We start from the raw sequence: 22,017 nt of genomic DNA, 5'->3' as shown, positions 1-22,017 counted from the left end.
ATGTACTGTATGTAGGAAATAACCGTGTGAGGAAAAATAATTTCCCCTTGGGGATCTTTAAAGTACGTTTCTTTATTAGAAAAAACTACATGCAGACAACCCTCATACTGTGAATAGGATAATGGCGGGGAAATTGGGAAAGCTGCCGTTTTTGAGAGCATTCCAGATTCTTTCAAAATTGAAGGAGATGATTTGAGAAATCTAATGTAAAAAGGCTAAAAGTGCTGTACTTTCCAGCTGCCTGCATGTTTAGAAGTTTTATTTTAAAAACTAAAATGTTAAATAATAAAGATATGATTTAAACAAATACAGAATGGAAAAGGGAATAAAACGGAAGTAAGAAACGTCAGAAAATGTTGAGCATAAGATTTCAATGAGGGAAAGCAAGTAATGAACTCCTCCGCTGATGGATGAAGAGTGTTTACAAGCTAAAGTAATTAACACCAGGCTTTAAACAAAAAACACATGACTTTCTGTTGTGTCATTTCCTTTAATGGAGATCAATGGACAGTGGATGACATCACACAGAACATCCAACAAACTGTGAGGAGAAATCAAAAATCATTTCATCGTCTTTTTCCTGCAGGGACTTTGGCAATAGCTTTGTTTCCTGACTCGACTTCTGCAAAGACTCGACTGCATGACAACCCGGGGGACAATGTGGAGCATAAGCACTGTTGCCAAGCACAGGGATGTCCTGGGTTTGAAACCAAATTTGTTTTCTTCTCCATGTCTGCGTGGGTTTCCTCGAGTTCCAACACGTGTTAGGTTCAGGTTCATCTTGCCATCCACCTTCACCGCTGTAGACCTGCAGTTGGTGCACAGTGTGGCGGCCCGGTGTTCCTTATAATGAGGTGGAATTCAAAAATGAAAATCCATTCACAGTACGGTTGACCGCGCAGTAACGAATCAATGGAAAAATACTATAAATCCTCTCACACCTGTTCCACATGTATACTGAGCTTCACCTCACGACGTGCAAACAGTGAACAGATCACAATCACAGTGGGCGCACACCAAAAGTTGTTAAAAGTAGAGACCATGAAAGCAATGTTTGGTTGCAGAGCAATGTGTTGCTGTTTGGATGGATGAACTACAATGTCCCCTAGGGTTCAGTCAGTGTGCTAACTAATCATCCATATCACTTTTCCAATTGCAACCATTGCGAGTCTACTTGATAAAAGGTCACATTGCCACCCCAACACTTCGTCTAGACACTGCATGATGTCTCCATCTCCACCATCGGCTCGTTGGTCAATGTGTGTTCATTGACCAGGAGCGACTCGCTGACAGTTTGACCGTGACAATATTCATTATTTAAATATCCTCTCCTGCAACCCGTCTGCACAGTCTTTAGATACACTTTTTTTTCTTACAGGAATATAGAAAATGAAATAAGCAGGAGATTCTGAAAGCTGTGATGCTGATCCCAGATGAGATCCAGAGCCGGAGTTCTGATAGCAGCGCTGGTTCCAGATCAGCCTCCAAACATAAAAAACCCTTAACATGGTCCTCAGTTTTTTTTTTTCATCCAATCAGCAGCTTCACACACGTCAGGTGCCACGAAGCGTCTCTCTCAGCGACCAATGTCCTCGCTCGCTCCCACAGAGCACCGCAGAGACACCCTATTGGTTACTTGCGACAGCGGAGAGCGCTCCGGTACCGTGTTCCCTCCTCTCCTCACCCGGCCCCGCCCCCTTCTGGTGTCAAACCCCAGCGGGCCGCGGCTGGTGGAAGTGTGAGAGGAAGGCCAGGGCTCACTGCTGTTTGGAGCGCCAGAATCGAGAGGTGATCGAGCCCAGAGAGAGTGCCTGTTTCTTCTGCTGCGCCAGCTCGGCCAGACGGAGCTCCTCCTCCTGAGAGAGGAAGAGAGATAGAGAGAGTGGGCGCGAGAGGAGAGAGAGAGAGAGGCAGAAGTTCAGATAACAGATCCATATCAATAAAGGTGTATCAATATAGGTTTGGGGTTCTGTGTGCGGTAGTTTGGCTCCGGCCTCACACCTGTGCTAGCTGAGCCTGTCTGCGTTTGAAGGCTTCGATGGGGTCGTCTTCCAGGGCGTAGTTCTCCAACACCGAGCGCACGTCCTCCACTCCGCTCAGAGCGATGGCTGGGGGGGGGGGGGGGAGGAGGACGGCAAAAATGAGATACTGTACACAAACACTTCCTTCCCTGTATGAATAGTCCTGAACGAGCGGCGAGTTAGCTCCGGTGTCTTACTCTTGAGGAAGTTGGCGAGGTCGTAGAGCGTCCGGTCCTCTGAGTTTCCGTCCCACTTCTTCAGAGCCATGCCATTAAAAGGCTGCAGGCTGAACGCCTCTCGCTTGCAGTCGACCACGATCACCTTACTGGTGTCCCGGTTCAGACAGGACACGTCCTGAAAAATGCACAAGTCTCATTTATCAAAGGATCGCTTTTACATTTTTGTTCTAGGCGCATGAAAAAATGTCACCATTGATTTCTAAACTGATGACAAAACATCTGAAATACACCAGACAAGTTATTAACGTTGACGTGAACACATGAGGGCTGCCGTGAGTCAATACTTGCAAAAACCTGTGGGGCTGATGGGAAGAGGAGCGATATTTTCATATAAATTCTGTAGAAACAAATAATATAAAGAACTGCTGTGCTGAGAAGGACATTTTGTGTGATTTGAAGCTCCGTCAGGCCTTGAAACCCCTTCGTCCTGTTAACCCATTCACAGCTCCATCAGCTGCAGAATACCGCAGACCTTTTTGCAGCCTCACCAAACAAAGAACTTTATCGTCTTAAGAGTCCTTCATATTCACAAAATTAAAACACAAAACACTCACAAACAAACACACACACACACACTTTCCCTCGGAGCCCCAGCTGGTGTGTGTGTGTGTGTGTGTGGGTGAGGGACAGATGGAGAGGGACGCTGCTCGTTGTCCCTATCACCAGCCTCATCTGGTGCCCAGCCCCCCACATCTCCCCATCAAACACACACACACACAGCAGGCACGTGTGTGTGTGTGTGTGTGTGTGTGTGTGTGTGTGTGTGTGTGTGTGTGTGTGTGTGTGTGTGTGTGTGTGTGTGTGTGTGTGTGTGTGTGTGTGTGTGTGTGTGTGTGTGTGTGTGTGTGTGTGTGTGTGTGTATAAACCCCAGCGGACACATTCGTCCATCCTTCTCACAGCCAATAAATAAAAGGCATCTGTCTTCCCTCAGTGTGTGTGTGTGTATGGCCTTGTGTATTAATGCATAACCTAGGAGTCAACATTACATTTCGTGGAGCTGTGTGTGTGGTTATAGGGCAACTTGTGCTGGGTCAGCCCAAGTCCAGCCTATCACAGCATCTGCGTACACAAATAGTATCTAAAGTACCATTTAAATAAAAACCCTGATGAGTTCTAGCCTCTTCCACTCACTGCAGCCGCAGATCTCAGCCATGAAGTCAGCGCGTTTACAACCACGTACCGACTCTCCTGCCAAGCTGCCCCCAGCAACATCCTCAACTACCTGCATGAACCACTGCCCCAGGAGACAAGCTCTCAAAACATAGTACTGCGCGCTCTCTCTCTCTCTCTCTCTCAAATCATGACTTTTGTGTATTTTGCCCTGCGTGTTTTTTTGTACCTCTGTATAATTCCACTGGAAGGTCCTATTGCACACACAGCCATTCGTGGAGAGGGAATCTCGCTTGGAATTGCCTCTCCACAGGTTTCCTCGTCTTCCCAGAGAGCTCTGGGCTGGTGTTGTGGGTCTGTAAAGCCCTTTGAGACGTTGTATGTGATATTGGGCTATACAAATAACCTTGTCTTGACTAACTGTGAGGAAAAAAGGCACCAAATGAGAAGAAGCTTCACAAATCCCAATGACCAACTGTGAGAGAGAGAGACTACAACAAAGAAGTCACATTTCCTTTAAGTTGTCAGTTGCCCGTCTCAGCTTTCAGTCCTTCACACAGAGTTGCATCGACGGTAGGTGCACTCTCTCTCCGCCTCGCCCACTCGCTCTCATTCTCCCTCCCTTTGATAAAACGCCTCGTCAAATCTGCTCCGACATGTTATTGGCAGCAGCCATCTGTTATCTGGAGCCGTCGGCGTGGTCGGAAAGAGAAGCAGAGATGACATCTACTGCTGAGCGCGATAAGACGCTGCCCGAAAGCCACATCACCGCAAGACACGTCACACAGATCTGCTTACACTGCAGATCAAAGCCTCAACAGGTCTCATTTCCTGTCCCGTCCTACTCTCGCCCGATGGTTTCTGATCGGTGTGAGTATCAGTCGTTTTTCCTACCAGCTGACTTTTAACAACAGAGTAGGAAATGAAGTTGGGGACCATTGGGACAATTTTGGAACGTTTGCTGTCCAATAGAGGCTCGTCTGTCTCATCAAGCACACACAGTATGTGGACATGTGATCGGTTTATGACCCTTGTAGAAATGAAAATGTAGCATAATGTTAACGCTATTCAAAGTGAGTTCCACATTAGCTGCTTTGTATTCACTTTGATTCATTGACGAGTTCATTCAAACACATCAAAGTCATTATAAAGGGGGCATTTTCTTTTTGTCATTTTGCCGTGGTTCTTTCACACACTAGCTTAGATCAGATCAGAGTTGAAGAACTTAAGGGAAATGTGTGCAGCTTAAAGTTTCTACCATTGCGTCAGATAAAGAGCGGCAAAAAGAAAGGTGATGGCAGTAAAGCAGCCGGTAGTGTGACCTTCTCTGAGATGCACTGTAAACAAATGTGTCTGGGTGTTAGAGCTGTGATGTGAAACCCTTCATCCCTCTGCGCTCACAGTTAGAAGATGCTCACGTCACTGCATGTGATCCGGATTGTTATTCATTTGCACAGGGGAAACACACACTCAAGGCCGCAAGATAAGATTGAAGGGACGCTTAATTACTTTCCCTTTGCATATGGAGCATTAATGACTCTTCCTCAGCATATGCTGCCTTAATAAGTATCTCTTAACATATGGGGTATTAATAACTGTCCTCTAGCATAATGCTGCATCCGGGTCAGTCTTGATATTATGAAGATGAGATGTTAACTGGGTCTTCTTTTTGGGAAGTAGGTTAAGCAGCTCCTTACAAACTCTAGACAGTTGTTAAATAAAGGGAGAGACGACAGTTGGAGGAAGGAAGCGGAGGAGGGTTAAGTGGAGGAGGAGGGGGAGGGGGGGAAAGGGAGGAGTGACAAAGATGGAGGTGAAGGGAAATAAGGGATGAGAGAGAAAGAAGGACGGGGTGGAGGGGGGGGTGAAAAGGAGGTGAGAGGGGAGAGAGGGGAGAGAGGGAAAGAGGCATAAGGATAATGAGACCTGAGAGGTAGGAGGAGGAGGAGGGAGAAATGTATTGTGGGCGAGGAGGAGGAGGAGGAGAAATCAATGGCGGCAGCAGAAGGCAGCTATGAAGAGCAGACACAGGGGGTAATACAGCACTGTGAGGCCTGCTGGATGTGTGTGTGTGTGTGTGTGTGTGTGTGTGTGTGTGTGTGTGTGTGTGTGTGTGTGTGTGTGTGTGTGTGTGTGTGTGTGTGTGTGTGTGTGTGTGTGTGTGTGTGTGTGTGGATAGTATGCATGTTTTGTAGCAAATGGCTTTTCAAAATAGAGTATATTTTGGAAAACTCTTAAAACTCCTTTTAAGCTGAAATCTTACTGCAGTCTGGATCAGCTTTGCTACATGTTGATGGTAGCTGCACATTTCTCATCTTGTTTGTTCACGTGACTCATGTCCACGCAAATATTTTGACCCACCGGATCAATATCTGAATCTCATCGGCACTTGTTGACGGTCGCGCGCACACACACACACACACACTTGGTCTTACCTTGACGTGATGTCCCTCCATGTAGTGTGTGGCATCTCTGAAAAGACGATACATGACGAATCCTTGTGGGTCGATACTGTCTATCAGAGGATACGCCGTCTATACACACACACACACACACACACACACACACACACACACACACACACACACACACACACACACACACACACACACACACACACACACACACACACACACACACACACACACACACACACACACCGTTGGAAATGTCATCAATCGATCAACTAACGTCAAGTGGAAACCTGGCCTAAGGACACAAACAGGACCAGTAAACTTGCCGTGTGTGTGTGTGTCTTCTCTGATTTGAGTGTTAGTATGTTTTCCCTCAGGCAACCGTAAACACGAGACAAAGTTACCATAAACAGAGACTGATAAGCGAGGATGAGGGAAGCGATTACAGGCCAAAAATGAAACTAAGCCGCACGGATGCACGACATCAAAAGCATTCTACGGTTCTCAGAGTAGCCATGATGTGTTGCGTAATCGCAGTGGGCCCATTGAGGAAATGAGGCAACAAACTCCGATAAATGTCACATTAAGGTTTGTACATGAGGGAGAGGTGCTTAAATCTAAATCTGTGATCTGTGTAATGATTATCTGTAGGCCTCTAGCTCTGTGTGTGTGTGTGTGTGTGTGTGTGTGTGTGTGTCCCTCCCTTACCATGCCAGTCTCGGCGGTGAAGATGACGATCTCGTACAGTGGTGCAAGCTGCTGGAACATGTAGTCTATGCCAGGACGCTTCTTAAACCTCCAACCTGTGGACAGCTGGACACACAGACAGACGTCATGGCAACCACAGTTTGGATAAACACAACTCTATGTCTGTGTTTTATATATATTTTTTATGGCTTTTTAACTCGTTGATAATGAAGCAGCTGTAAAATAAGCAATATACTCTGCACACACACACAAACTGATTTAACCGTCAATGATGGAGCGGAAGGTAAAGAGAGGAGATGGAACTTTGTGTGTGTGTGTGTGTGTGTGTGTGTGTGTGTGTGTGTGTGTGTGTGTGTGTGTGTGTGCCCCCAACACTGTGCAAATACCTGAGTAAATGAAGTTTATATTGGGGAGCTTTCTCAGTAAGATTTTGTATTTTTTGTACATATAAAATTCACTTTTCTTTATTTCTATTGAAGAAAAGAAGGTATGTTCTTTTGGTTTGATTTACTTGTTCAGATGAAGGTGATAAATGTGAGTTGAACCCACCAGAACTGAACTACTTTGCACGTTAACATGAATGTGAGCAGGTTTTGTACGTTTTTTCCCCCAACTTAAACTTTAACAGTGCCTAACTTAGATGTGAGGAAGTTGAAAGGTCAGAGGGTGTATTTAGACGGTGATAAAGAAAGGAGGGATCAGAAGGTAAGGCAGGTGAGGGGGTAGGAAGTGTGTATTTGAACATGTGGGGCTATCGAGTTACGGCTGCTGCTGCACACCTGTCAGGTAGGTACAGACTGTGTGTGGAGGGTCGCCCTCAGACAGCATAACTCAACAGGTGTTGGCACGCACGCACGCACGCACGCACGCACGCACGCACGCACGCACGCACGCACGCACGCACGCAGGCAGGCAGGCAGGCAGGCAGGCAGGCAGGCAGGCAGGCAGGCAGGCACGCACGCACGCGTGACACAGAGGGAGTAAAGAGGAGGAGCGCAGCAGACCTACCGACCACTCAGGATGCAGGAGGACGTCGGTGAGCTCTAGGACCAGCGTGTATGGGGGCTGGTAGTACGGCTCCTTCAGAGGGTCGGGGAGCAGCTTGGGACTGGTCGGCTCGATGATCATCTGAGCACACACACAAACACACACACACACACACAGATGAAAGAGGTGGGTAGGTCACATACATAAAACTTCAGATCTAGAGCTCTAGTGCCTTGCTCAAGGGCAAAGGCAGGAGTAATTAGCTGAAGACCACATGCTTTGGACGGTGGGAGAAACTGGGCTCACCACCAGCAGCTTAGATTACACATGCCCGTGTTCGGAGCAACCATCTCGGGTTACGACGTCGTTCATGCTGATAAGTACCTGTCTGTAGTCCTTGAAGTATTTGTAGGTTCTTTTCAACTGTTGGAGGACTGGAGGTGCTGAAAGTATAAATGTAAGAAAACACTGTAAGAAGAATCAATTTGTTAACCTGTGTAAGAGTTTTCTACAGTTTTTGCAGTGGCAGATATCAAGAAAAAGTACAGTTTCTAAAATCAAACTGCAGATAATAATGTGCGTTTTGAATCACATCGTCAAAGTTTGCATTTCATACAAACTATTTAACTTCCCTCACGGCAGGAATAGAGCCATCCGGACACGTTTGTGACCGGATCGAGGCCTCAAATCGAGACATTTAGAGGTTCTCTGTGAATCAGTTCCAGAACTAGGACCAGAACTGAGACAGAACTGAGTCACTGTGCTGGGTGACGAATGCTTCCATCTGTCACAGGTTCAGACTCGACTGATCGACATGATGGCGATGGAAGACCGCCTCCTGGTTGACCTGGCGTCACAATGAGCTGTGGAGGAATGACCTGCTGATGGGAGCTCTGATAGGCTGGTTGCTTGAGTCGACTTCCAGCTGTCAGCCATCTAATGACTAATAATAATAAAGACTTAGCTTCCCATGGGGCTGCAGTCATTACTGCAAACAGGAGCACAATAACAAGATACACGCTCACACAACACACGCGTGTCTAACAGCCCAGCCCAGCCTAGCTCTAACCTTTCTTCTCTCTCCAACACACACACACACACACCCACACACACACACACAGTAGCACGCTCCAGTCCCAGGGGACTCAATCCCCCAGAGTTCATAGCAGCGTGCTGAAGCAGGAAGTAGACGCCATCTGCCACAGTCCTGTTGTGATGATGCGCTGAGGGGACGCGCACAATTTCATCATGTTTCTGTAATCTGTGTGTGGGTTTGGGGGTGGGGGGGTGAAGACGGACAAAATAAATAGTTCCGATTAATAAAAAATTGTGGGGGGAAATTTACAAAAAGGAAGTGTGTGTGTGTGTGTGTGTGTGTGTGTGTATGGCTGTGTGGGGTGTTAACATGCGCTCTGCTAGGGAAGGGGATGTGCAGTTTGCTCCTCTACACGCGCGGCGTGGGAGTGTGTGTTGGGCTGTGGAGTAACCTCTCCCATGGGAGAGACACCCACGCCAACTGACTGGGTGCGTGTGTGTGTGTGTGTGTGGCATGCAGCATATTCCTGTGAATGATGTCAGCCTTGTCAGTGTGTGTGCATGCCCTCTGTGATGTGTGTGGGGATAGATTAAGGCAGGCCTTTCTCATGTTAATTATTGGAGGCATGCGGCGCGTGATGGGGGCGGGGCTTGGTTAGGGTTTTGGGGCGTGGGGGTGTAGAGGGCAATGGGACGTGTGGATGAACAGAGGATGACAGGTAAAGGATGGAGAGGAGGAGGAGCAATATTTGTAGAAAATCTGTCAATGCTGTCATAAATCCAATTGCATTCAAATTTCACAAAACTACAGCATTTTTATCATCTTCAGGGGCAAAAATCTACTTTTCATGACCAAGGTGGACAAACACGCGATGATGTGCTTGTTGGTTTCCACCAATGTCGGCTCTAAAAAGACACCAGACCAGTCCAAAGCCTTACATTTCAGATTCACACACATAACTGATATTTTGTCATAAAGATGTTTTCCTCAGTTCCATTGATTTGCTGTGGACTCAAAAGCTGCAGAAACGTCACTAACAGTTCTGAGTTTGGAGGCGGATTGTTGTTTTTCCTCCCCTTATGTGAGATTTAATGCGAGTGGAGAACCTTCACCTCTGTCTCTCCCTCTCCCCCTGTTGTTTCTCTCCTTTCATCTCCTCTTTGCTCTCCAACGGTCTTTCTTTCACGGCTAATGTCGGCTCCTTGTGCGAGAGGCCTCACTCGCTCCAGCCGCCTGATCTTGCGCCGTGTTTATGTTTTTCTCAGCTTGGGTGGGCCGCTACGCTCCCAGGGTCCTCCTCCTCCTCCTGCCCCCAAAACTCACTCACATTTATCCAAGTCAAGGTTAGCTTCTCTTCCTTCCCTTCTCATCTTGTGTAATAGCACCACCAAATGTTTTTTCTCTCTCGTGTGTGTGTGTGTGTGTGTGTGTGTGTGTGTGTGTGTGTGTGTGTGTGTGTGTGTAGGGGGTTAGGGTTAGCATGTCCTGGTGTAACTATAGCAACCGACGCTGCGCCGCATCACGCCACTGACAGACACGCAAATGTGGCCACGTTATCAAAACAAGGTCGACGAGGAGGTGGGAGAAAGAACAACTCAGTGTTCAGCAGCAGGACGACAAATGATCTGTGTGCTCCCTGAGGGGTTATGAACTTTTACCCTGGTCCCTAAGCTCATCAGGGATGATTTGGCCCTGCTCTCTAAGGTCCCTGAGGTCTCTAAAAGGCCCCTGAGGTCATGATTGGCCCTCATTGCACTTAAAAGTGTCAGTGTAGTAGGAGGATGTACGTGCATGTTAATGTCACAACCTGTTATGACATTTACAGGTTTTCTCTCTCCATCCTTCTCTAACCCTCTCACCTTACTTCCTATGTCTCCTGATGTCTACTGATCACCCCTCTGGCCCTCGGCCTCACACCCTTGTGTGGGGTCCATGGGTCAGCTGTTTTTCAGCTCCATGGCTGTTTCAGTGACCGACGGCCACCTTCCCAGAGGGACGCAGTGGTGCTCTACCACCAGGACTCTGTGGCTGCCTCTCCCACTTTGAAAAGACATACACACACGCGCGTTACCTGCTGACAAACTTGCAAATGCTGATGAAAACTGAAGGTCTTTGCTTAGGCTTATTAAAAGCAAACACTACAGCGATGTGAAGCTCCTTGGATGTCCGATTTGTGCTGCTGCGCGTATGTGAGCTGTGCCGTTTTGCCGTCAAGTCGATTTGATCAGACTCCTCCGTTAAACGTATTCTGATCGCCCACTAACACAAATAATCACTTCATCAATAAGTCTCCCTCCCAGACGCCTGAGTGCACCGTCCCACCTTCTGCTCCTCAATCAATGTATCCATCCAGCTGTCTTTCCATTTTATCTGTCCGTCATAAAATCATTCCAAAGGACAAATTTGTCCTCGTCCAACTAAGATCTTCCAACTCTGTCCTTCCCTTTGTGTTTGTAACATTAACACCCTCCGTCCACTCACTATCTTTTCACCTTTCTCTCCAGCTCTTTCCGCCCATCCATCTGTCGCTCTGTCCAGGTTTGTGTCTCCCTGAGGTCCACAGCTAGCAGCGCTAACGTGTCGTTTACAGCCACTAGCCTCTGCATTTCCACTGAAACCAATCATTTCAGACTGGAGTGTGACTTTTCTTTGGTTTATACATTTACTGTTTGTTTAGAATCACTGACCGCAAAGGAAAAGGCTCATAACTTATCAATCGACCCATGCAAGCTCTGTAGGACACAAGGCAGATTTAGGCTTGCATGTGTAATAGAGATAGTCAAACAACATTCCTGTGTGTATTTAAAAAATCACCGTATTAGTGTGTGTGTGTGAGATTATCTATGGTGTGTTTTAACCCCTTGTTCTTCCCTTGTGGATTCCCTTTGAAAATTGAAATATTTAAAAATTGTTGTTTGAGAAGAGAAAGTTAATAAGGACTTGTGCGGAGAGAGGGCAACAGGCTCATAGCCCTTCAGGGAGCATTTCAGGATCAATGGAATGATGGGTGGAGGGGGGGCTTGGGGGGTGGAGGGAGGGATTGATTTAGGACACAAGCAATGGCGGGTGAGCAGACCTCAGGGACAGTGTTATTGATGAACGGATTATTAGTATCAACAGGCAATCAGAATTCGTTTAACTGTGCCTCCTTGTCGCGACAGATTGACCTCACACACACCCACACACACAGGCACACACACGCTCATCTGATACAGCCTCATTATTCTCAGATCTGTGTGATGTTCTCATAACATTATCTCTTTCTCGAAACAAACTGGGGCGACCCTGACACACAGGCAAGAAACAACCAAAAAAACCAACATATTTTGATTCACTTTTTTTTCTTTTCTCTTTTATTTCTAACTTTTTCCTTGCCACCCAAGCCTGATTGCAACAAACATAAAACACCAACGAGAAAACTGGCCTTATCCAATCCAATCTATTATTTCGCAATCCATTTCCAGTGATAAAGCACCACATGTTTACTTTGAGCTACAAATGCATTTCAGGCCCCATTGTGGAATTTGGGTGGGCAGAAAAAGGTTTGTCTTTCAGTGGATTTAATGGATCAAATCCCATTGATCTCCAGCCAAATGCTACAAATGTAAATAACTATTGAACTTCTTTCTCAGGCAATGAGTATTGACGAGAAAAGCCCAAAGTAAAGAATGCCTCTTTGCATAGTGCTAAATGTTGCATGCATGGGGAGCTTTTACATGTTAATGTGCTTCATAAGCATCAGGGCCAATGCTTCATCTGCTGCATCCCAACTGAACCATAATGTGACGTGTGTGTCTAACCTAGATTAATCAAATAAAGAAGGAAAGCGGTACAAACGTTCACTGTAGTAGAGGGGAAAAGTGTTAACAGCAAACAGTCTCAACCAAATTTGAAAAGGGTAAGAGGTTAGTGGCTCAGTCCATAGGGGACTGCTCCACGGGCTCTGGCTGCTGCTGCCGCCGGTGTGTGTGTGTGTGTGTGTGTGTGTGTGTGTGTGGGTGTGTGTGTGTGTGTGTGTGTGTGTAAAAGCATTGTGTAACAGCATGTATGTATGTATGTACGTCTGTCTGTATGTATAAACTGTGAAACATTGTGAAATTGCATGAAATGTAAAGTGCATGTGTTAGGAAGAGAAATTTTCAGTCTGGCATAAAAAAAGGGCGTTGTTCTTATTCTGCTTAAATCTAAATGGCAATTCACTGAATAGTTGCTAATTCTGATTCAGACACTTCCACCTTAAGGTCTGCAAACTTCAGGATTTCTTCATGCTCTCCCAACTACAGGTCTTCTTTCTGTCTAGAGAGCAACGAGGTGGAAGGTGGAAGTCCTTCACATGGTCGGTGTAGTGACCGGATGTGACACAGTTTAAAGTTGAGTGCGATTTATAAATGTGCATGGTAGTGTGAGTAGCAAACGGTTATATACATTTCCATTTCCTGGGGCACGCCATGTTTCTCTTGAGTTTACGTAGGTAAACCGTCACCGTGAGTTTTATAAGTGAGGTGGAGTTTCAGGGCGGCATCTCTCTGGGGACTCATCCATCATTCCAACAAACACACAGAGCAACACATACAAACCAACCCCAGTGCCAGGTTGAATATAAAAGCACACATGGTCAGGGCAAGAGAGAAGAGGCCTCATCTGGACTGATGATGAGAGAGAGAGAGAGGGAGAGAGAGACACACACACACACACACACACACACACACACACACACACACACACACACACACACACACACACACACACACACACACACACACACACACACACACACACACACACACACACACACACACACACACACACACACACACACACACACACACACACACACACACACACACACCCGAAGCGAGTGCATGCTTGTGCCAGCTCTGGTTACCAAGATGTGGGTACAAGTTACACTCCAAAATAAATAAGAGCCTGATAGACTATAGATTACAGTATTCAACAGCTACACTCTACACTGCACATCACTGTCAAAGCGCTTGCATGTTAACACTCACCTCTGTCGAACTCATCTGGAATCTGTGGGGGGGATAAGGAGAGAAAAGCGATTAACACGTGCTAAATGTTCCCAGGCTCATATATATGTTCCATCAACTGCATGGCAGGTGAAATGGCAAATTATGTGACACAGAACATATTTATTCAGATTTATGAACGGTTAAAGAAACAGTAAATAAATCCGTATGCTTTCTTTGTTCACATTTGTTCAGTGTGACCAAGTATTTTACATGGTGGAATTATTTACAGTGGATTTACATATTTCTCATTTTTGTAGGGAAAACTACTCAAAGACCCCAGAAAGTCCCTGAACCACACGTTGAGCACCCCCGTTGTAAGCCTGTCCCAACAGTAAACCAGAGGTCAACTGATGAACGAGCCTCACGGCAGCAAGTGCACGACTCCCTCTGGTGGCCATATGGCAAACACGCACCAATACTGCAACTTCAGTTTTTCCAATGACAATTCATAATAGACTCAAAGCCTAATTATATATCATTTCAGTCTTAATAAAATCTAGTTTACGTCAGCATGCTGTGACCAGAAACTCCAGAGTGATTAGCTGCAATCTCTTGTCCCGACACTTCCTGACTGGTGTAAAAAGACCGAGAGAGGCAGCAGAGAAGCTACGAGTGTTGATGTGAGTGCTCGGGAAACAGGACGTGCCCCGGCCTTCACGCTATATTGTAATGCTCTCACACACTATAAACCCTCTGCTCAGGATCCTGTCCAGACAGCAGGCCAGGCAGACACAACCACTTCAAAGACCCAGGCACACTTCTGCCACCTACTTAACACTGCGCCGCACCGCAGTCACGTCCCGGCCCAAGCCATCTGCCAGCGGAGGAGTGTCTTTAGGAAGGAAACGTTCCTCATTAACCTGCCGTCTAATTGTACCCAGTGAAGACACACACCTCCCTTCTTTCAGGCAGCGACAAGGTGTGTCAGAGCCAGACACACTTCTCACACCTATAATTTAAGTCAGGGGTCTCCAACACGCTTACCAGAAGCTCGCCACCCGTTGCTGAGTAGCTCGCTAAAGGTTCAAAGAATACATACATTTGACAACACAAAGTCACTTGGTAAACTTGGTTTGAATTTCTGTCCAATCAAATTCAGACACCCGGCCCCCTTCTGTCACAAAATTAATATAAGCCAATCAGCTGTCAGTCCAACAAATGACGCAGCTGTCAAGTTTGTTGAGGCGATGTTAGCAGGCTAGCAAGCGTACGCACAAAATATACTATTTTCATGAGGAATCAAAGTGTGTGTGTGTGTGTGTGTGTGTGTGTGTGTGTGTGTGTGTGTGTGTGTGTGTGTGTGTGTGTCATTTGCAGTGCGAGCTCGTCTGCCGAGCTCAGCAACTTTTCGCGGGATCTATAAGAGTTGACTTAAGAGGATTCACCCCAGCAGAGACCACACTCTCTGTCATCTCTCTAACATCAGAACAGACTGAATGCATGTGAAGCACAGATGATATGGGAACTACAGGCAATTCCCAGAATTACAAGGAATGTGAAGGGAAATTGTGACAGTGATATGTGGACAGACATAAATGTGAAATATGAAAGGTATAGTATATTAATAAGTAGTAACATTGTTTTGTTTCCTATGAGAATACTATGATGTTAACTCATGAGTAGGAGCTTGACACACTGAAAATGTAAACAGAAAAAAAAATGCTTATGTTGCGGAATTGAAGTGCGGAATTGAAGTGCATTATGATACAAAAGGTGAGTGTTAGATATCAACATTTGGTAAATGTTCACACAAAAGACGCCTATTCAGCTGGTTTGGGTGGAGAATCAGCCATGTGGATGAATGTTACCAATAATGTTAAAAATGCTCGGACATTTATTTTGTCAAATTAGCTCTCAAGAGGAAAAAGGTTGGAGACCCCTGATCTAAGTGTGAGCTCACAATAGCAGCACATAAGCCAGGTTGTGTTGGGGAAATGGTGAAAATCTGAGTAGGCCCCAATAAGGTGAGTGGAACGTCTGCTGAACTTAACACACAATCAGGATCTCAACCAGCAGACACCAATCACTGCACACTAGAACACATGGTACAAGAAAAACACATTATATATATATATTGTAAAATGATACTGTATTATGTGTTCAACTCTGAACTTATAATCAAGTACTGCAGGTCAAATCATAACCATCATAGCTCTGAATGTGCAGTACGACGTAAAAAGGATGACCTCTGACCTTTCCTTTGAAGTAATCCACATTCTAACCGGCATGTGGCAAACAACAAATGCGCTTTGTTTCAGAGCTTGATGGAAGTGGGCCTTAGAAGTCTTCTGTGGCAGGCATATGGCAGTGGCATGAGAAGTGTGTCCTGTGACACACTTCCTTCACACTTGTTCTATCACAGGTGTGTTCCACAGGACACATTTGAGCCTTTGCAGCTGTAGTACAGCGATCCCAGGAACGGGTGACTCCATTATGATATTTTGCGGACATGTGGCACACACGAGATAGGAGTTGTGAACATCTTCCTTACTAAATAAACAATCTAATAACTTTTCACGTCTCCTGCGACATGCTTTCTCAGGCTGGCAGCTTCAAATGTGTCACGATAGCCACTTAGCAGGAAACCTCTCTGAGCAGTTTGGTTCCTTTGTCCCTACAAAAGGCTTTAATGAGTCTGGAGTGTGCCCTCTGAAGTGAGAAGGCTTCCCACAGCAACACCTCCAACAATACGTCCTGTCTGAGCACGGAGACGACAGGCACTTCAAACTGGACTGAGACCTGAGCAGAGAGCTGATGATGTGTAATGTACAACAATTACTCATACTGGAGGTTTAAATTATTGCAGTCGATGAACTACTCAATGAACTGTGTTTGCTTTTAGGTTTTGGGGTCACATAAACATAGTAAACAAACACAACAACCTAGCAGGAGTGGTGTTTCTGTAGAGATTATTTGGAACAAGATCCAGATATTAGAATATGATATGAGAAGTGAACATTACTGCCACTGGATTTTGGGGGGGGGGGGATTATCATTCTAGACTTTTATTCATTATATTTAAATTATTCAAACATTTATCAAAATGTCTGATTTAGTTAAGTACCTCATTGGTACAGATTTTTCAGATACTGGGACAACGAATGAACAAGGTCAAATGATGTCGTCAGGGTGTCAGGGGGATTAATTGGGCTCTTTGGTCTCTTTGAAGCCGCTCACACACATGAAGTCACAACTACCTGCCAAGTGTGCCAGGGCATCAAAGTGCAAAATAGTGCTATAAAAAATGCACAAACGGGATGTTGAAGGTGAGATAAGTGTGGCCGGTATCCCACACTCCAACACCTCCGACGGCGTCCTTTGAAGTGCTCTGATCCGCACCTTTGCGAGACAGACTCCCCAGACGAATCACACAGGGCTGTGAAGGGTGTCTTTTGCAGGATCAGGATCTCTTGGCTGTGAGCCCAATAAAGCACCACTATACATCAAACAAAAACCAAAAAGCCCCTGAAACGTTCCCTGAAACATTCCCAAACTCGCACGTCCACAGGATGCTGAAAGTGGCAGACGTGTGCTAAAGTGTGCCGATACGAGGGGCGCGTTGAGCTCCACAGACATGCAAATGTCCTATTCTGGCCCGAATGGCCCAGTAAATGTGTTTTTACTGCTGAGTTTAAGCTTTAATCCAGTTTCAGATTGAAAACAGCCACAGGTGTGCAGGATGACACCGGCAGGAAGAATGTGAATGAGAATCAAGCTTACCAGGTTTCCTTGCTCGTCCACCGAATTAGTACCTGAAACAGAGAATAAAAATGCTTCATCACCTAAATGAAGATAAACTTTCAGAAAAAAAGTTTACAATCCATACTGGTAATAACAGGAATACATTTTTTACCATGACCCTTCTAAAATAAGGCATTTAACATCAGAAGATTCCTCAGTATAATGAAAATAGAGATGTTTAAGGTTCATGTGAGGGTAAAAGAAAAGCAAACTTTTACAATGTGTACCGTATGCACCTTCAGCTTGCTGCTTTAGAGACGTGATCTGCTGTAGATAACATTATGCACCGCAAACAAGATCCTTATAGACAAATAAACGATATTTGCCAAAGGAGGTTATGTTCCAGATCTTCCATCATATCGCGTTGACTTAATCCACATCGGTGTAACACGATCTAATTCAAATAATCCGTAAATCCCAAAACAACCAGTTGTATTCCAGATATGCCAAAGAATTATTCCAAGATATGATGGAAAAACAAGGAAAAATGTCTGAAAAAAATCCAAAAAGTAGTACGAGTAGTGTGAGTTCACACGTCCCAAAAAAGTATTTGTCTTAATACTTTTAAAAAAGTGCATCTTTGCACAACGTCTTCTCCTTCGCCAGCTGTTCAGAAAGGTGATCGGATCAGGAAAATGATACTGAAACAGCACATGGTCTAAGAAGTAAAGTGGGAAAATCCAAAATCCCAGTGTTGCATTCACTCTGAAGAAAAATAAAAAAGACTTACAGCCTTCATAAAGCACAGAAAAACCAAGATAAATGCATGGGGACGTTAAATCCAGAAAGAGATTTCTCAGTAGTTTCCAGTTGCTGTGATGGTCAGAGTGGAGGTGATGGTTTTCTGCCCGTTGCTGCTGAAGTGAAGCGTTTCCTCTGACCTGCTGATGGTTCAGTAACTATTAGATACTGGCTGCTTTAATTTCCTTTACTATTTGCAGGCCCTCTGACACACACTACATTTCTTGGCACCTCCTAAAATCCGGACAGGACAGAATTCTAAAAGATCCAGATTTGCTGTTAAATTCCACCTGACAGGGGGATATCTTCTGCCTCGCTCATGCTCAGTCTTCTTCTTCCCTGACGCCACACTGCCCCGTCACTGACAGCAGCTGGCTCCACCTACATGTGGGCGGTTCCTTCACACAGGAAGCTGAACTAAGACCCCACTGCTTTTCTTAGCAAGACACGCCCTGCATAGCATTCAAGTGCTGGGATTGGCCAAGCCAAGTGTGTAGTGGTGACTTAAACTTATTTTATACTACTATAATTGGAGTCCTGCATTTGCCTTGGGTGCTTCATTTAATTTACATACAATAAGCAGTTGTATATTTTTCTTTACCAAAATACCAAATTACAGTAGTTGGAAACATGAATGGAATCATGAATGATGTCAGAGTATAGACACTACTTTAAGAGTTCCAAGCGATTCATTTCCAAAGATAATTAATTTACATCACGTAGAAGGAAAAGTGGCTGTCTGAATCACTGTCTGACCATCCAGACTGACGGGGGCTAACGGATGTCCACAAACATGAGGATGCAATGAGTTAACACTACTTCATATTCTATCCATCCATCTATATACAACAGGTAGCCTGGGTTCCAGGTAGAGGATGTTACAGGAGGGTCGGCAAGAAAAGTGATGGAGGGCTGGAGACGGGGTGTCTCTGCTCGTTGATGAGGATAAGGTCAAACACAAGTTTGAAAATAAGTGATTCTGTGTTTGTAGGCCACAGCAACACAGCTTCACAAACCATGTGATGGGACAGCTGTCCCATTGGGAAATAGAGTGTGTTGTGGCAGAAAAAAAGATCAGGAAACACTAAATCAGTGTTGGCTATAAAAAGAACTAATTTCCTTTCTGGCCATGTTTTAGCTTTAGTCTGAGCCACAACAGGGATTTTCGCCATGAGGTGTCAGTTAATTACAGTGATGAAAGGACAGGGAGACGGAATACATTTCCCAAACTTATTCAAGTCACAAAAGAGAAAAAAATGGCAATTACATACTGTCCCTAAATCATTCAGCATCATAAGTTAGTCCTTCATACGAATTGATGACAGAGACATCTGAATCAAACTCATAAACTGATTGATCCCTTGTACCAGACAGTGGGAACCTCAGAGCTTGGTGCGGGAAACACTTACCGAATAAGTAGACAATTCCAACTGCCCCCCCAACTCCCATGAGTCCTGCCAGCCTTAGCACCATCTTCTTTGCGTAGGCAGTGTTTTCCTTCTGCTTCTTATCCTCTGCCTGCTCCCCATTCTTCCCATCCTTCTCATCCCCGCTTACTTCAGGAGGAGGCTGACCCTGAACCAGAACAAACCAAAAGTTTGAGGGCACATACAACATGATAGGCTTCAAAGGGAAGTCGTGAGTTTAATGTGATGTAATACTATCATTTCACAGTAGCCATTTGATTTGTTGTGGGCAATGAAAGGCACAGTTCAGTTAAACACACCAACACCTCTTCAGTTCTAGAGCAAAACAGTCAAGCGCAACTGCTGTGTTCAGATCTGCCCATACGCACCGTAGAAACAAGGGGAATGAACCCAAATCTGACAGAACTGGGTCAATGCAAAACATACTGATGTGAAAACACACAGAAACAAAGGCAGCGTAAACATACACACAAGACACCAGGCTATAACGGTCCTACTTACACATACAATTGATATCTGCACTATTACAGATGAATATTTCTTGTATGTGTGTGTGTGTCTGTCTATGCTGCAGTGTACAGAATGTGGGCTCTGACCTTCAAACCAACGTTGCTTGGTATATTACCCAACGACTGCACACACATCAACTTTTAAACACACAGCTGACTAACCACCATGTTATTTCACATGTTGCTGATATACTTACCATAACATCACCAAAACATATAGGGAGTTGGAACAAGTCGTGACACCTATCAAGCTTATACAAGCTAGACAGAACACACACACGTCTTCACTGGATTGCAGGTGTAATGTAAGCGAGGTTTGATAATAATTTAGTGCGTTTAGTCTCTCGCTCTCTCTCTCTCTCCTCACACACATACGCGCACACAAGACAATCACACGGAGTTTAATAACATGTCAATCCCAGTGAGCGCGCATGCTAACGTTAGCCGGCTCGCCTGTTAGCTCCATGCTAAGATGTTAGCTTCATTCATCCGAACACGGGGTTAGTCAGGTTTGACCTGACTAACATTCCTCACAATGACACGTATCGTAAGTTTAACACACAAAACAAACTCTTGTGGTGAATGTTAATATTAGCTGCTGTGTGTCAATCAGGTTAACTCCCTGTGAACGAACATACAAGGGACATGTTGGGAAAATACTGTATTTTTCGCCTGATACTCGATACTCAGACATTAACAGCCATAAAACCGTAGAGCAAGAACGAGATGACAACATAACGACATAAAGAGAATAAGACTTATTCTCCGCTACAGATATCTGAAACACATTTCTAATAGCAGGTACAAGGGCATGTAGCTTCATATACCGTCTACTTGAGTAACTGATGAATAGCTTGAACGAGTTCAAAAGTCATTTATAAACCATATTTAAAATGTCTGACAATTCTGTCGGATTTGTGTAAACCGAGAATGAATGACAGCTGTGTTTTACCAGTCAAGATCACTCAGGACCAGCAAATCCCTAAACCCCTATTGGACCAGAAAAACCAGGACTGAATTTCAGTCGGAACCTTGGACATCGTTACATTTTCAGCAAACTTCAGTGTGAACAATCACAAGAATGAGTGACGCGAATGGGATCCACGTTTAAACTCATCCTTGCTTCCACTGTGACCTGTAGTTCGAAATAGTAGATAAATTACATCGATTTGTTCACCAAAATCGCCAGTAGGACGGGGCTTTAGTTTCTGAATTTAAGGAGCCGCAGTATGATAGACAGGACTGCCCTGACATGTAAACCAAGCGCACCAGCAGAGTAACCCCTCTCACCTGGCTGTGCTGCTGCTGTTGGAGTCTGTCCTGGAGAATAGCCTGAGCTAGTCCACCTGTCGCGCTGCCGCTCCCATCCGGCGGGGTGACTGTGGACAGTGTCCGTAAGATGTCCGAAGCAGGCGGCACTGCGCTCCTGAGCCGCAACAGGCCCCGGCTCGCTCGCACACACATGGACAACACGGACGTCGCCGACATCTTGGAGAGGACTAACTGCCGGCGAGTGTGTGTGACGACATTGAAAAGGACAAAGATGCCCGATTGGCTCACGTTGTTAAAAGTGACAAGTAAAATGCCCAATCAGAGCACAGAATAGGAACATTTCGGTGATGTGGGCGGGATTTACTGCGTCAGAACCAATCAGAGTCCAGTGTCCCTGACCTTCGATTACAACGAACTGAGACAGCCATGCTGGGTGATGGCAAATTGCGCAAAGTCTGAAACAGACCGGTGTCATAACAGAGCTGCCCACTCATGGGCCAAACTGAATTATAAGCAGTTGGACTTATAATTTTCAGTAGATAAATCTCACTGTCTTCCCGTTTTCACCCAATGTTCTCCCGTGGGATCAATACACTACCTCTGATTCTGATTGCATTGTTTATTTATTGTATGTTACACATTAGTTTCTTGATATTGCAAATGTTACTCCAACCATTACTACATTAAATATTAAACATTCACTGTACTCATTTGTTTCAGCGGTGTAACATTGCCTGTTAAGTCTTGCAGTTGCAGTTAGAAGAGCCATTTTGTGGAACTA

The 22,017-nt window shown here is 45.2% G+C and overlaps 1 protein-coding gene across 1 annotated transcript; it reads right to left on the bottom strand.

The window, feature by feature from the left end:
• Positions 1 to 590: 590 nt before the first annotated feature.
• Positions 591 to 21,485, bottom strand: timm50 (translocase of inner mitochondrial membrane 50 homolog (S. cerevisiae)). Its single transcript, XM_076145972.1, has 11 exons — positions 21,255 to 21,485; positions 19,438 to 19,603; positions 17,267 to 17,298; positions 13,526 to 13,547; positions 7,865 to 7,923; positions 7,502 to 7,621; positions 6,494 to 6,598; positions 5,807 to 5,905; positions 2,219 to 2,375; positions 2,002 to 2,108; positions 591 to 1,856 (listed from the first exon to the last, which is right to left on the bottom strand). The coding sequence occupies exons 1-11, from the start codon at positions 21,450 to 21,452 to the stop codon at positions 1,758 to 1,760; spliced, it is 1,164 nt and encodes a 387-aa protein (XP_076002087.1). The 5' UTR covers positions 21,453 to 21,485; the 3' UTR covers positions 591 to 1,757.
• Positions 21,486 to 22,017: the final 532 nt, after the last annotated feature.

Source organism: Genypterus blacodes, unplaced genomic scaffold (assembly GCF_046128005.1).
Source record: "Genypterus blacodes isolate CSIRO-AG114 ecotype Tasmania unplaced genomic scaffold, CSIRO-AGI_Gbla_v1 ptg000003l_1, whole genome shotgun sequence".
In the NCBI taxonomy this organism is placed as follows: Eukaryota; Metazoa; Chordata; class Actinopteri; order Ophidiiformes; family Ophidiidae; genus Genypterus; species Genypterus blacodes.
Note: the sequence above shows the minus strand (reverse complement) of the source record. Positions and strands in the feature narration are given on the sequence as shown.